Genomic DNA, 16,113 nt, shown 5'->3' on the forward strand with positions numbered 1-16,113 from the left:
TGGGCACCCGGACAGTCCTCTAAAAAGAAGACACGTCTGGGTTTTCCCGGACGTCTGGTAACCCTATGTGTGGGAGAAGTTAGCTAACAGCACTATTATCTGTGCTACTCTATAAAGCACGGTGCCTGGCTTTATTAATGCGTAACTCAAAAGTGACCATGGCCATGGAATGCCAGGGACATTCCAAAAAGTTGCATGCATAATTATAGAATATATCCTCAGCGTACCTAATTTGGGTTCAGGCATTTTCACCAGGTTTCAGCAGGCACAAATCTGGCACCTAGGTAAAGTTAGGCATGGGAATTGGCACAAAGGCCCCGATTCTATAAACGATATCTAAAACATACGCACCAATGTCAATCATAAATTAGGCACTGTTAATAGAATCGTTCCTAGCTGCACCTAAAGTGGGCACTTAGGTGCACTCTAGTTATGCCATAATTTTCTTAGTCTAATGGAGTGTGCCTCAATCCAAAACAGGCGTCTATATACCAAACAAGCCCCACAATCTACCCTCTAACCACGCTTACTTTCTGGTAGCCACCTTCTACTAGGTGCCTACCTGAAAGTGGTAGGTGCCTACCATCCTTTTACCTGCAATTTAAGCCAATTGCAAGGTGCTAATTGTTCATTATCGGCACCGATTAAGCTTTTTAAATAATCTACATTACAGTGATTTCTATTCCGCCTTTACCTTGTGGTTCAAGGCGGATTACATAAGAATTGCTATGATCTTAAGAAGTACATATTGAAGAGATATGAAGAAGTACTTAGGAATAGATTGAATATTACCTAATATGCTAAGGGGTAGTTGGTAATGTAGGCGGGATTCAGAACATTATTGTTTGAGTTATATTGGTTTTATGTATTTTTTGAAGAGTAGGGTTTTTGTTTCTTTTTTGAAGGTTTTGTAGCCTGTGGTTGAAGTCAGCAGGTTGGTGAGTTGTCGGTCCAATGTAGGCACCTAGATTCGCTAGGCACGCCAGACTAAGTGCCTTTTAGGCATCTTTTATAGAATCTGGGCCAAAATGCAATTCTATAAAGGGTGCACACCCTTCATAGGGAAATTAGGGAAATCTCTCTTCTTCAGAATCACTGAGCTTTGGAATAACTTTACTGCCCCACTTCGGAGTCTGGGCTCCTTCCAACTATTCCGAAAGCATCTGAAAACTAGACTATTCACAAAAATGTAATGCTCTCTTCCCTCCTACTCACCCTCCAACCTCACTAAGTTGTTTCTTCCTTATATTAAGCTCTTGTAAATTGTGCCGAGCTCTATAATTATGGAGAGGATGCGGTATATAAACATAAGGTTTAGATTAGATTAGATTAGATTAGATCATAGAATCACATTTAGCACTGATTTTTTTTTTTCTGGTGCTGGATTTTGAGAGCCATTTATAAAATCCAGCTCTATGCTAACTACATGCTACTCCCTGCCTATTCCCCACATATACTGTGCCCAGTTGTTCAAAGTGACAGCTAACCAACACAACAGTAAAGGTGCCACATTTACTGTGTACAAGGTGCTGTGCTATTATTATGAATTAAAAGTGGCACAAAATACCTAATGCAACTTTGAGAAAAGACTCAACAGTTGTAAATGTAGCCCCTGCCTCCTTTTTCCTCCTAGCGATGGCAGAGCACATTGCTGTCCTCCTAGTTAAATGCATAACATGTTCCTTGGTAGAACAGAGTCTTTGACGTGGGAACATATCTCTTTCTTTTCCATGGCAGGTGGACCTTCGGAGGATAAACTCCTGGCTGGTGACCAAATTCTGGCCATAAATGAGGATGATGTGAGCGATGCTCCAAGGGAGAGAGTCATAGAGCTTGTAAGGTAACTGCATGCTTTATTTATTTATTTAAAACACTTATAATCCGCTTTTAACCAAAGTGACTCACAATCAACATATAAAATCTTAAATACATACATGTCTCCAAGAAACTAGACAACAAAACTAGATTGTTAAAACAATCAGAATGTACATTACATTGTATACATTAAAGAGAAGAGTTACATCACCATAACCAGAGTAATGTATAACTAGCAAAAAAAAATGCTTGTGCAAAAAGAAAAGTCTTTAGTAGTTTTCTAAAATACAACAAATTTCCACAAAATTTCAGAATACTTGCCAGTGTGTGTCATAAGGCAGGGCCAGCAATGGAAAAACAACATTTTGTGGTCCACACATATCGTACTGTGTCCCTTTTGCAAGTATCAAGCAACAAACGGTTCTCAGATCTCAGTGCTCTAAATCAGTGGTTCCCAACCCTGTTCTGGAGGACCACCAGGCCAATCGGGTTTTCAGGCTAGCCCTAATGAATATGCATGAGAGAGATTTGCATAAAAAGGAAGTGACAGGCATGCAAATCTGCTCCATGCATATTCATTAGGGCTAGCCTGAAAACCCGATTGGCCTGGTGGTCCTCCAGGACAGGGTTGGGAACCACTGCTCTAAATGGTCTGTACACTTAGGGCTCCTTTTATGAAGGTGTGCTAGCGGTTTTAGCTCACGCACAAGATTAGCGCACACTATAGCGCGTGCTAGCTGAAAAACTAATGCCTGCTTAAAAGGCGGCAGTAGCGGCTAGTGCGCGCAGCATTTTAGCATGCTAAAACTGCTAGCGCACCTTTGTAAAAGGAGCCCTTAGCCAAATAGTGTAATGGAAAAGAAACTGATTTTCACTTAGTTTGGAAGTTCCAGTATTGTTGCTCATACAGGTCTTTAAGGAATGATAGCATTCCAAGTACACAGCAGCTTTCCCTATAGGTTGGCTACTCATTACAATTACCTGCAGACTATGTGATAGCTCATGACACTGTATAAATGTTGGAGGTCAGTTTTTGTGAATTATTTTGTTTATATTTCATAGAAAACCCAAAAAACACTGTGGAGTGACGATGTTCCTAAATGGACTTTATTTGAAAGTGTCAAAGTTCCAAAGGTACACTGAAATCATCCACATAAAATAAATTCATCCACATAAAAATTGGTTATCCACATAAGAGCCATAAAGGACCTAGTCCGCTAGGGATACAGGACCCAACACGGTCCGCGTTTCGACAAAAAGTTTTCTTCAAGGGCCCCTGGGGGTCCTATAAAGGTGAGTACGTGGGAAACAATTGTGTGGTGAGCCGGAAGTGAGACACTGCTTGCGTTTGCAAACAGTTGTTTCCCACATATTCACCTTTATAGGACCCCCAGAGGCCCTTGAAGAAGATTTTTTGTCGAAACGCAGACCATGTTGGGTCCTGTATCCCTAGCGGACTAGGTCCTTTAAGGCTATTATGTGGATAACCGATTTTTATGTGGATGAATTTATTTTATTTGGATGATTTCAGTGTACCTTTGGAACTTTGACACTTTCAAATAAAGTCCATTTAGGAACATCGTCACTCCACAGTGTTTTTTTGGTTTTCTCTGGATTTTCTTCTCTGTGGATATTTTGGGGTCAATTCCTTTTGTGTTTATATTTCATAGGATATGTCAGCTCTGTCCTTACCTAGACAAAACTGCTTACTAGAGCACTGGTGTTCACCACTTACTGTAGAGGGCTGTAGATAGGTTAGGTTTCCAGTACCTTCCCCATAAATATCATATACACTTGAATATAAACCAACCTGAATATAAATCGAGGTAACCTTTATTCCCCCCCTTAAAAGGAGGAAAAAATGTTGACTCTAATATAAATCGGAGTGGGGGGGTTAATATTCAAGTGCAGTGCCTTGCTTTGCCCTATCCTGCCAGGCTCTGCACCCTGTTCCCCCTCCCTCGCTGCCCTTCAAGATCTGCATCCAGCACCCCCCTCAATCAATCACTCCCCTGCCAGTCTCTGCACCCATCCCCCCTCCCTCCCTGCCCTGTCATATTCTGTAACCTGTTTCCCATGCCCTCCACCGGGCCTATCGTAAGTCTTGGTTGTCCAGTGCTGTGCCGGAACAGCAGGGTCCCTCCTGCCTCCTGTCCCAGTCGATTCTAAGAATTTTTTTTTTCAGTTCAAAAGTTTTATTGGTTTTTTTACCTCCCTCCTACCTCCCCTACGTACCTTTAGAATCGCTGGTGGTCCAGTGGTAAACCACGACAGGAGTGACTTTCCTTTGCTCCTGCCCATGCAGAGCCACTAGTTAATTGGCTGCTACAAGTTCACAGCAGCCAATAAGTTAGCTCTACATGGACAGGAGTGACCTTCCCATGCAGAGATGCTAGCTGATTGGCTGCAGCAGGAGGTAAAAGTTAGTAGAATTGGCCGGGACAGGAGACAGAAGGAATCCCTCCTGTCCCAGCCCACCGCTGGACCACCAGGTCACAGCAGGCACATCAGAGTTCAGGAGGGGGGTGGGTCAGCAATGACCCAAATATAAACTGAGACCCTAATTTTTGGGCCATTTTTTTAACCCCAAAATCTCAGTTTATATTCGAGTATATACGGTATGCTTAAGATATATTTGCATGCATTCTACCTCCATTTTAGACAAATCTCTCTCATGCTTGCTATTTAGGAGTGCCCTGAAAATCCAAGCCACTTTCACCCTTCCTTCTCCCTGCTTTTCCCCAGACGCTTAACCTCTGGCAGAATCTCCACATCCTTTTATGTTGGTGAATGCAAACAACAGTGACAGTATCTAAAGTCATTTGTTCACCATATTGGTCCTCTTAGGGGCTTTGAAATGAAGGTCAACAATTTGGGGAGTGATTCTCATTCAATTGCCTAAGGTTAGGCACTGGGATGATGCATGCTAAGCACTGATTGAGTCTATAATAGCAGCTGTGCGCAGCATTATAAAATGATGTTAAATTTTAGGCAAGAGCCAAATGACTGGTCTAAATGCTAGCATCCAACTATAGGCGGTTAGGTGTGTTAATACTAGTATTCTGTAAACTGAACATGAAACTACCTGGCATGCCCCTGCCCTGCCCTGCCTTGCCCATGCTCCTCCCAGGTCCATGTCCCCACAGAGTTGTGTAGTATGGAATTAGAGTATCAACTAAAGGCAGTTACACGCATATTTACCCATTAATCCAATAAACACCAATTATAGACAATAATAATAATAATAATTTATTTTTATATCCCGCCAAACCACCAGTTCATGGCAGTTCACAATAATAATGCACTGGGCATTAAAAGTACAAGGTCATACAGCAATGTTAAAAATTGAAATGACACAAATCTGAGTAATACAACACTAAGCAAAGACATAGCAGCATCCTAAAACTTATTAAAAAATGGAATTCGGCTGATAATACAAATTCATCAAATAATCAATTAGAAACATAAATGGATTAATAAAGGTTATAAAATTAAAATCAATTCTGTTTTTCATGTTTTTTTTAAATAGATAAGTTTTAAGATCTTTCCGAAATGGCTAATGGGGAAATAAGAACGTTCAAACATGAATTCATTACTCCAGCCTGGAATGCCAAGGTCCTGTCTAAAAAATTTTTATAACAGCATGCTTTTACTGATGGAAAATAGAACCAAGCTGGTCTTCGAATGTTTTTTTTTAATATTATAAAATCTAAACTGGGAAGAGAGATATGAAGGTGCTGGACCAAATAAAATCTTAAAACAGATACAGCCAAATTTAAATAGCACTCTGGCTTCAAATGGCAACCAATGAAGCTTTTGATAATATAAGCTAATATGATCATGTTTTTTAAGATTAAAAATCAGGTGGGCTGCTGTGTTTTGTATTATTCTCAATCGACTGATTGAACCCAAATAAATGATATTACAATAATCTAATACTGAGAGAACAGACGATTGTACCAAAATTTTAAAAGACATAAAGTCTTTCCTTATGGAGCACAACTTCCAAAGGATAATAAAACATTTCTTGATCAATAAATCAGTATGAGCTTTGAATGACAGTGAATGATCTAATGTGACCCCAAATATTTTTAAAGTAGAAACTATGGGGTAGTTGTGTCCATTTAAATGAAGCATTGATTCAGTAAGTTTTTCATTAGGGTTTGTGAGGAAAAACTTTGTTTTTCCCAGGTTGAGTTTCAGTTTAAATGTAGATGTCCAGTTTTCCACTTGTGTATGAATAAATGCAATCCGATTCATCACTTCCGTTGAAAACTCAATTAAAGGGACAAGTATAGTTATGTCATCTGCGTAAATATAAAATTTTACTTATTAAGATCAATTAGTATCTAATTAATACGTTAAGGTCAGCAGCTCATGAAACTTATCATATAAGCTTCATGAACAAATTTGCACACTAGACAGAAATTCGGGTTCACAACTTTTTAGAATTAGGGGGAGCTGTTAAGAGCCAGTGGCATACTTTGCAGGGCGGAGCACCCCCCTCCTCTGCCTTGAGCACCCCCACCTCCAGGCAGTGGGAAGGTATGTGGATCGATTATGGGGTTGTGGGCTGCCTGCACATGGCCGTTGGCTCTGCTGGTCCCCTGCCCCGGAACAGGAAGTGGACCATAGACCCATAACTGCTCCGGCACCGCCAAGCTTCCTGCACTCGGGGCAGACTGCCTTGCCCTCAGTACACTACTGTTAAGTTAGCGCAAAAGCTAGCAAAAAAAATATCATGCTCTATTAGCCCACAAGAAGTATACCACCTACAGAATGTTTGTGCACTTTTATTTTCAAAGAATTGTGCGTGAAACGTATCTAAAAACCTTTCTGAGGAAGCATGTGCTTCTTCACAACAGGTTTTGGGCTGTACCAACTATTTCTTCTGGCAGGGTGTGCTTAGTGTCTTATTAGAGCCAGTATCTATCCTATGTAAATTAAGACCCCAACAATGCCAGATTTCTTAAATTTCTTGAAGTACGTACCAGAGGGCAGCATCTCTATATATTGCTTTACAGCATCAGATAGTGCTGTTTACAAGTAATAAAGCCTCCCAGAGGAGGCTGATCTTGCAATCATTAGCTAAGGTAACCTCCATTCTTAAAGGCACATTGGCCATTGCAAAAACATTCTTAATCAAATGGGGGAATGACTTTTTTAAAAAGCCCCTTTTGATTTTTGACAACGGACATCCATCCGATCTCATGACATTCAAATCCTCCCTAAAAACACTACTGTTCAAAGATGCATACCCCAACGTCTAAACTATAGCACGATTGTTTCTAATTGTCTTAAATGAACATGAAAATGTGCTTAGACTTCTACCTCTGTGACTTTATCCTTTAGCAAAATGCATTTTTGCACCCTGTCTTCTCAATTTTCTGGGTGCCTGATGCAGAAGTAAAATCTTATTAGACACCAGATATGCCATATTAAAATCAATGGTAAAAAGGCTATCAGCTGTTAGTGGGACAGCCCTCCTACAGAGAACTGCTGCAGAATACTTTAAGGCAGGGCAGGATTAACCAATAGGCCCAGTAGGCACATGCCTAGGGCCCGAAATGGTCAGGGGGGCCCAATGAAGGAGGGCATCAACATTGTTTTTTCCAAACGGTGATGGGCCCCTCCAGCATCGATCAGCAACGTGGACCCCCCCCTTATTGGCAACGCAGGCCCCCCCCCCCTGAACAGCAATGCGGCTCCCCACCCCCACCCCCCATCAACGGAAAGTAAGGCAAGCAAGCAACGCGGGTAAGAAAGGCAACGGGATCTGTAATTTTGCAAGCGGTGCTGCTTGCCCAAAGCTTCCCTCTGACGTAGCTTCCTGTTTCCGCCTGGGCGCATGGTGGGGTGGGGCAGGGCAGGGGGCCCAGTGTACTTGTGTGCCTAGGGGCCCTCGACCAATTAATCCTGCCCTGAATGGTCACCTGAATGTCAGGTCTGAGGAAGCATAGAATGGTTAGATTGTTCTTCTACAGTAGCACCTGTGCTATTTCTTTCACTTCCAGTTTTATAATCCTGCAACCCCCCTCCCCAATTCCTGAACCCTCATTTCTCCTAAACCACAAACACATTCCTGCTAATCTAGTAGATCCCCTACCCCCAACCCCAGATGACTCCAGTACCCTGATGCTCCCTCAAAAAATATTACCTGTTAGTCTTTTAGACCCCAAACCTACCCCCAGACACAAACCTCTCATCTTCCATTGACACACCTCAATAAATTCCCTACTAGTCTAGTGGACCCCCAACCCCACATACATCCCTGCATATCAATAATAGGAGACAGGAGCAATGTCCACTTGCTCCCATACCTTTCCGCATCTTTTAAAATGATAGTACTTGACCCTATGCAGTGTATCTTGAGACTTGCTATAAGGGGTCAATCTGCAAAATAAGGGAAATGTTTCCCTTATTTGGTAGTCTGGACAAAGTCTACCAAATAAGGGAATATGGTGTGTCCCATGTGGGGTCAGGCTCCACCATTTAGCAGGCAGAGGGAGGACTAAGTGGGCATTGTTCTGTTTCTAGTTATGTAGGGGGAGGGGGATCTCAAGGGGGGTCAGACTGCACTAGACGACCAGGTATTTGGGTGAGGAAGGGGTCATGTTGAGAGAGCTCAGAGGTTGGGGCACTAGCAAAATTATTTTTGCATTGTCATAGGGAAATGAGGAGCACATGGAGAATGGAGCTTTGGGGATTGGGGGGCTCCATTAGACTACCAGAAATTTGGGGGGAGAGGAGGGGTAACCTGGAGGAAGGCAGCAAGCATTTTTTAATCTCTCCCTTCCTATCAGTGTTGTTTTCCAGTTCAAGCAGCAAATAGCTGCACACTAGCCCCATGATGTATGCTGTTTTCTTCTGACAGCTCGCATGTTTTTAAAAATCTCAGAAATTTGCATACCATTAGTTTACTATATTGAAGAGCAAAAATTATGCATTCAGCTTGCGTTTAGTTGTGTACTAAGCAATCCCCTCACGTCTCTAATGCAAGTTTTCTGCATTGGCCTCTGATCCTCTTGTGTATTAAACTATTCCTCAGATAATATTATTCAGATGTTAAAATAAATATCAAGGAATGGCTTTTAATTTGTATTGTTATCAGCGCTGTACTGCAAAGGTACTATGTTGAAGGACTTTAGAATTGCATGCATAGGAGTCAGCTCTGTGGCTCCTATTATTGAATCAGCTCCTTCACTGTGACTAGGGCAGGGATCTCAAAGTCCCTCCTCGAGGGCCGCAATCCAGTCGGGCTTTCAGGATTTCCCCAATGAATATGCATTGAAAGCAGTGCATGCACATAGATCTCATGCATATTCATTGGGGAAATCCTGAAAACCCGACTGGATTGCGGCCCTCAAGGAGGGACTTTGAGACCCCTGGTCTAGGGGGTTGTAATTTATACTGAGTTTGGAACTCTCAATCTTTTTGAAACATTGGTACCTATATCACATAACCTCACACTGGGTAACACTGGAATACCAATGAAATCTGCATAGCAGGGTAAGCTGCTAATAGTATCCAGATCCAGATGTGCCCTCGAGCTGAACTGACGCCTGGTGACCACAAACTGAGGGACCCTTCCTTGTAATTTTCTTGGAATGATTTAGGAGTGGTTTGGTTTGCCTTCTCCTGAGGCATGGGGGGTTTAAGTGACTTGCCCAAGGCCACAAAGAGCTGCTGAGGGATTAAAGCCCGAATCTTCTGGTTCCCAGTCCTGTGCTTTAACCATTGGCCTACTTCTCTGCTCCTGCTAAAGATATACTGGTTATGAAAAAAGATTTTATGGTCTTTCTTCACAGTGTGTTGAAAAGATGGAAACCCTCATCCATCAGAGCAGCAGCTACAGAGTTGAAAACAACCATGCACAGATGAACAGAAAGCACAGCTGCAAAATGAATTATTCCCAATATCATTATTGTCTAGTTGTGAAAATTCCTTTTAGAGCTGTGAATGAAAGCATGAGCCGCCTCCAGGCATAGTCACAAGCCCAGCAACTGAATCGTTTTAGCGAGTCTTTTATTGAGCCTTGCCTTCATTCCATGTTATCTTACTACAGAAACTCTAAAGTACTTAGGTCGCGTTCATTTCTTTCTCCTTGTCTTCCAGGAATGCAAAGGAATTCATTGTGTTCACTGTTTTGCAGCCTCATCAGGTGGGTTGTGAGTGTGTCACTGCCAGGAAGAGCTTCCCTGAATTGGGGGCTGTGCGCTGAGGTTTATTTGATAAATATAGGTGTCAATATGCTCAGAGATAAATTGTCAAAGGGAAGCAGTTGTGTCATGCCTTTAAAGTTAAATGCATACAAATCAGAGTTAAGTTTAAATGAACATTTGGACATCCAGTTTTGCACTCAAACCCCCTAATTTATAGAATAGCACCTACCTTAATTTATTAAGTGGGCACTAATTAGTTGTAAGTGCAATAATGACCCTTAAGTGGTGCTAATTGGTACTAGTAGGCCAGTTACACTGTGTGTAATTACACTAGATTCTATCCTCTAAACTTACTGCCCGATATTGCAGTGAAAGGCAGTGCATTAAACCCAAATATTCAATGCCAGGCCATTTCTGGTGATCAGTAATGAATAGTCAAGGTTTTTGAATGTTGATTAGCACATGGCAGGTTAAGGCAATATTCAGACTCAACCAGCCATGGCTTAGCAGACAAAGATAGACCTGTTTTGTTTTTTTGTCTTTTTTTAATGTGGCCTTATTTGCCCACTAAGCCTGGCCACTTAAGTTCTGACTATTGTGACTTAAGTGGTAACACCATCAGAATGCCCCCAACATCGCTGGCTTTTCTTTCTGACACTAATCAGGCATTTTCAGTGGCGATGGCTGGTTCAGTGCCACTGAAACGGCCCAGCTAACTTTAGAGATATGAGTTAACTAGTTGGCAGCCATTCCTGGCCAGTTAACTCGTGCTGAATACTGGCCTCTTAGGTCCATATTCTATAAATGACACCTTAACTTAGGTGCCAGTAGGTGCCCTACTGGCGCCTAAGTTAAGTCCAAAATGCCGTTTAAAAGTAGACTGAAAAGAAAATTCAAAGCACCTATTAGTGCCTGAAAAACAGCACCAGAATTAAGTCCAAAATGCCGTTTAAAAGTAGACTGAAAATTCAAAGCACCTATTAGTGCCTGAAAAACAGCACCAGAATCATGCCTCCGGTGCCAATAAACTGAAAATTGCACCTGAAATTTTGGTCACGCACCCAACAAGCTAATTAGTGCCCATAATTGACTTCTTAACAAGCAATTATTGGTGTTAATTATAATCAATTACCGCTGCTGTTTTTGAAGGCCTTGGAGGTACAGTATGTAAGTCTCACGGTGGGAGGGTTGGCGGGGTTCTGCTGCACAGGGGGATGGGAGGGAGAGATAGAAAGATGCTGCACATGAAGAGGGGAGAAAGCACTGCCTCTGGCGAATCAGGCAGCACTAGTATCAGAGATGGAGTCGGGGAGTGTCAGGGACATTCGGGAGGGGCTTCGGAGGTCAATCTTAATTAGGGCTTATTTGGGGGGGGTAGGGCTTATATTAGAAGCACCATTAAAAATCAAGCTAGGGCTTATTTGCAGGGTAGGTCTTATTTTTGGGAAAACACAGTATCAGCAGTTAAGCATTAGCAATAACTCCATCCCTAGAATGCCCCAGCATTGCAGGCTTTGAGTTAGGTGAAAAACCTCCCCTCCCCCCTTTTACAAACCATGAAAGTGTTTTTAGCACTGGCCAGCGCGCTGAATGCTGTGCACTGCTCCGATGCTCATGGGAATGTCAGAGCAGCCGGCCAGTGCTAAAAAATGCTTTCACAGTTTTGTAAAAGGGGGGTAAAACTGCAAATTTCAGCAGCACTTAGCCATTTAAGTGCCATTGAAAATTAGCAGCTAATCCCAACCAAGTGATTTAATTGGTCAGTGGCTGGCTAAATCACTTTGAATATCAGCCTTCTATTTTCTTGAATTCGCCCTAACGTTAGTTGCTAATTAGTCACCCAACATTCAGCACAAAAACGCATTCTAATGGATGCAAGACACCATAATGGGACTTAAATAGCAGATTGGCACATAAATACACTTATGCACCCAGATATAGGATAGAACCTCATGTGTTTTTGTGGGTAACTGCAAAGAGAACATAACCATGGGAGAGGCAATCCAGAAAAGTGCATGAGGTGTTACAGAATACTTGAAAGGTATAAATATAGAAACAAATCTTTTCCAGAGAAAATAAAATGGTAAAACTAGAGGGAGGCATGAATTGAGGTTGCGGGGTGGCAGACTTAGGAGTAATTTTAGGAAATTCTTATTCACGGAGAGGGTGGTGGATGCCTGGAATTCAGATGAACACAGAGGATCTCTAATTAGAAAATTAATGATATAAAACAAACTAAGGCCGGTACTGGGCAACCCTACACTGTCTGTGTCCCATATATGGTGATTTGGTTTAGGATGAGCAAGGGAGGGCTTTGATAGGAGCTCCAGTGACAAGATGGTAGCATAGGCTGGAGTGGGCAACTCCAGCAGTGGGAACCTAAAGACAGTACCGGGTGGACTTCTATGGTCTATTGCCCAGAAATATTAAAGAAAAGACAATTTAACCATGAATATACTGTATAATGAGTGTGACTATTGGGCAGACTGCTGTCGTTTACTATGTTACCCAACTTACACAAGTTTCAGCTGAGCACAGATATTTGGACACCATTTACTGAATCCAGTCCTTTAAATACCTATAGAAGATGAATTTCCAAATACATAGGTATGTCCACATTGGAAATTGTCTTCAGAAACCATGATCCAAAGGGAAATTAAACCTAACTTTTCCAAATAAAGCATACAAGTGCTCAGATTTCAATGGTCCATGCAGACAATTATAATTCAGAACCAGACCAAAATCAAAGCAAGAAAATATATGCTGGACTATAATGAGCCTCAACATTACATTAATCAAAGTGCAATAATGATAGTGATCAGAACGATGAGAAATTTGTCAAAATACATGACTCCAACATGAACATTTCCAGATTTTTCCAGATAACATATTTTTTTTAAAACCCTCTAAAACAAGAGCTGTAGAACCATAAAATGTTACAGATTAATAAGGACCTGCTTCAAGAAATGATTATTATGAAAAGAAAACAAAACCAGGAAAGAAATGAAAAGAAACATCAAATTATGCAAAATGGTTTACAATTATGCAAAAGGTTCTTGCAGAATTTGTGTGGGAATGAATAAGACACTTCAAGAATTCAAAGGCATCTTTGAAAAGCAATACAATCAAATAATACAAACAATTCTAGCAAAAATGGCTGTAATTTGCATCTACAAAACAGAAAAACACAAGCAAAACACTTCAAGCCAAAACACCTACTAGGCAGATGCTTAAATACTTAATGCAAGATTAGATGCATGAACCAGTGGTAGAACAAAGTCTCTAGTGGGGGTTTTTGTTCATGAATTTTGCTCGGGTCACCTTTAATGGTCTCTTTGATATGAAGGACATACATAGAACAAATGCCAACTCATTTGTTGCTTAGAACTGATTGCATCTATGGCATTTACACCCCTGGCATAAGCAGTATTATGTTTAGATTTCCAGCATTTAAATAATTGATTTAAAATGTCATACATAGAGACCATGGCACTTTTCACTAAAGCTTAGCATATGATAACAGATATTATTGTGTGCTATTAGCTATACTGTATGATCTGTTTTATTCCAGTGGGCCACATGACATGTGAAGGGAAAATCTATAAGTAGGCCTCTGCCTCTTCCACATGTAAAAATATATAAGAACATAAGACTTGCCGCTGCTGGGTCAGAGCAGTGGTCCATAGTGCCCAGCAGTCCACTCATGCGGCAGCCCTTTGGTCAGAGACCAGCGCCCTAACTGAGACTAGCCCTACATGCGTACGTTCTGGTTCAGCAGGAACTTGTCTAACTTTGTCTTGAATCCCTGGAGGATGTTTACCCTATGACAGACTCCAGAAGAGCGTTCCAGTTTTCTACCACTCTCTGGGTGAAGAAGAACTTCCTTACGTTCGTACGGAATCTATCCCCTTTCAATTTTAGAGGGTGCCCTCTCGTTCTCCCTACCTTGGAGAGGGTGAACAACCTGTCTTTATCTATTAAGTCTATTCCCTTCAGTACCTTGAATGTTTCGATCATGTCCTCTCTCAATTTCCTCTGTTCGAGGGAGAAGAGGCCCAGTTTCTCTAATCTTTTGCTGTACAGCAACTCCTCCAGCCCCTTAACCAGCTTAGTCGCTCTTCTCTGGACCCTTTCGAGTAGTACCGTGTCATTCTTCAGGTACGGCGACCAGTGCTGGATGAGGGCGCACCATAGCCCAGTACAGCGGCATGATAACCTTCTCAGATCTGTTTGTGATCCCCTTCGTTATCATTCCTAGCATATGTCATACTCTATATAGATAGATAGATAGATATACAGTATATACTTTGTATATAGTCACTTTCTCAGGCAAATGTACACTTAACACTCATGAACGCCAGCACAGTGACTAGATGCTATTCTGTAAGAGCTACTGAAAATTCAATGACTCAATAAGGGAAGTAAAAAAGTTTAGTTCTCAAAAAACCAACCATTATATCAGTCTATACATCCAATCGCAAAAACAAAGTATCCTCCAAATGGAACAAATGTCTTCATAGTTACAATACTGATTCACAGTCCCAAAATTTAACCCATAGTTAACTTTCCATGGACACCGTAGCAATGGTCCCAAAGGGAAACCCGTTATGCGATGCAATAATCGCTACTTCAGGATAGTACAGATTGCCTTCTGAATGTCCTCAGGGCCAATGGTTGACCCCCAGTTCCAGTGTCCATTGGGATGCAATCTTATCATTATTCTTCCATCACCTCACTAAGGGCTCTATAAAAAAAAAAATGAAACAGAGGCCACAAACCAATTATTCTTCCCAAATAAGGTTCCAAATTTGTTCCCCACCTCCAAAGTTAGACCTGTCTGGAATAAAGTCTTTAGATAATATGACAGCTGCATTCATTACTCCTGGTTCCTCCAATAAATCTTTTAAGTCTCTAATCCTGTCATGAGGGTATATAAATGAAAATTCATGTTCCAGTACTGAGTCCGCCCAGAGTTTAAATGTGGCATTGTCTAATTCAGGTATGAAGTCCAAGTTACATATCATGGGGAGTACATCAGTGTAGGTCTCCTCCGCCTTCCAAGCCCTCATCAAAGCTACCAAGCTGCTCTCATAGCTTTTAATAGCATATGATTGCTACAACTGTTCAGTTGTTTAGATAGAGCAGCCTGTAAATAATAATGCAGATGCAAAGGATGAAACATGCTCTCCATCTCTCAAGGAGTAAAATCACTGATTTCCAAGATCCAATTTTGGATGTGACTCAGTAGACAAGCCAAGTTATAGAGTCTAAGATTAGGCACCCCAATCCCCCCCCCCCCCCCCCCCCCGTTTCCAATGACCTAACAAGAATTTGATCCATGAGTTGTTGTAGTTTTTTTGTCTAAAGTGGATTCTACTACTTCTGCTGTGTCCGCCGCCAGTTCTGTCATCCATATGGAGCTGTCGGACTTGGAGGGTACTTTAGGTTCGCCATTTGGCATCTCTTCCTTCAGTTTTTCCTTGTTTCATTGTGCATATTTTATCGCAATCTAGTCCTCAAATCACCACAGCAAATTAAAGACAAGTCATCTAGGGTCCCAGCACTCCACAAGCCAAGTGTCCCCACGCTTAACTGTCAGAGAGAGCCACTCCATTCCTTGGCATCACGTGATCCCTCTATCTCCTTATCAAACTTTAGCACCAGCAGCCTGGTTCGGTCCTGGTTAAAGAGGAGTCCATCCTTATGGAATAAGCTCTCCTTTTGTCTAAGGGTTGCTCAGTTCCTAAAAAATCTATCATTCATTCCGTATGGCTTGAACGATTGTAAATGGTAAATCCAAAATTGTTCACATGACAGAAAAAAATTTGCACTAAGCATAATTCTGTAAAGGGCACGTATTCTTTGCAAAATGCACTTGGCACCAATTCCGGCACTGAACTTTGGGTGCCAGACTTACACCTGCAGAAATCTTGACCTCCAAGTTAGACGTGTTGAGGCAGTATTCTGCAACTACATGCAGAATTTTTAAGAATGCCTCTAATATGCCCATGACCATGCCCCTTTTAAGTTACAAGCTAATAGAGTTAGGCACCGTGCCTTATAGAATAGCATGCAGCCAGATGCATGGACAGATTTTAATGGGTGCTAATTAACTTCAATAATTGGTTGTTAGCTC

At 41.6% G+C, this 16,113-nt stretch overlaps 1 protein-coding gene across 3 annotated transcripts in view; it reads left to right on the forward strand.

Moving 5' to 3' along the window:
* FRMPD3 (FERM and PDZ domain containing 3) overlaps window positions 1-16,113 on the forward strand; it is a 496,827-nt gene that overhangs the window by 353,388 nt on the left and 127,326 nt on the right. For all 3 annotated transcript variants that reach the window (XM_033945378.1, XM_033945380.1, XM_033945379.1), the window contains 2 exons: window positions 1,738-1,840; window positions 9,931-9,976. In XM_033945378.1, coding sequence (XP_033801269.1) covers window positions 1,738-1,840; window positions 9,931-9,976 — 149 coding nt within the window. The remainder of the gene's footprint in view (window positions 1-1,737; window positions 1,841-9,930; window positions 9,977-16,113) is intronic.

The sequence above is a fragment of the Geotrypetes seraphini genome, chromosome 5 (genome assembly GCF_902459505.1).
Source record: "Geotrypetes seraphini chromosome 5, aGeoSer1.1, whole genome shotgun sequence".
NCBI lineage: Eukaryota > Metazoa > Chordata > Amphibia > Gymnophiona > Dermophiidae > Geotrypetes > Geotrypetes seraphini.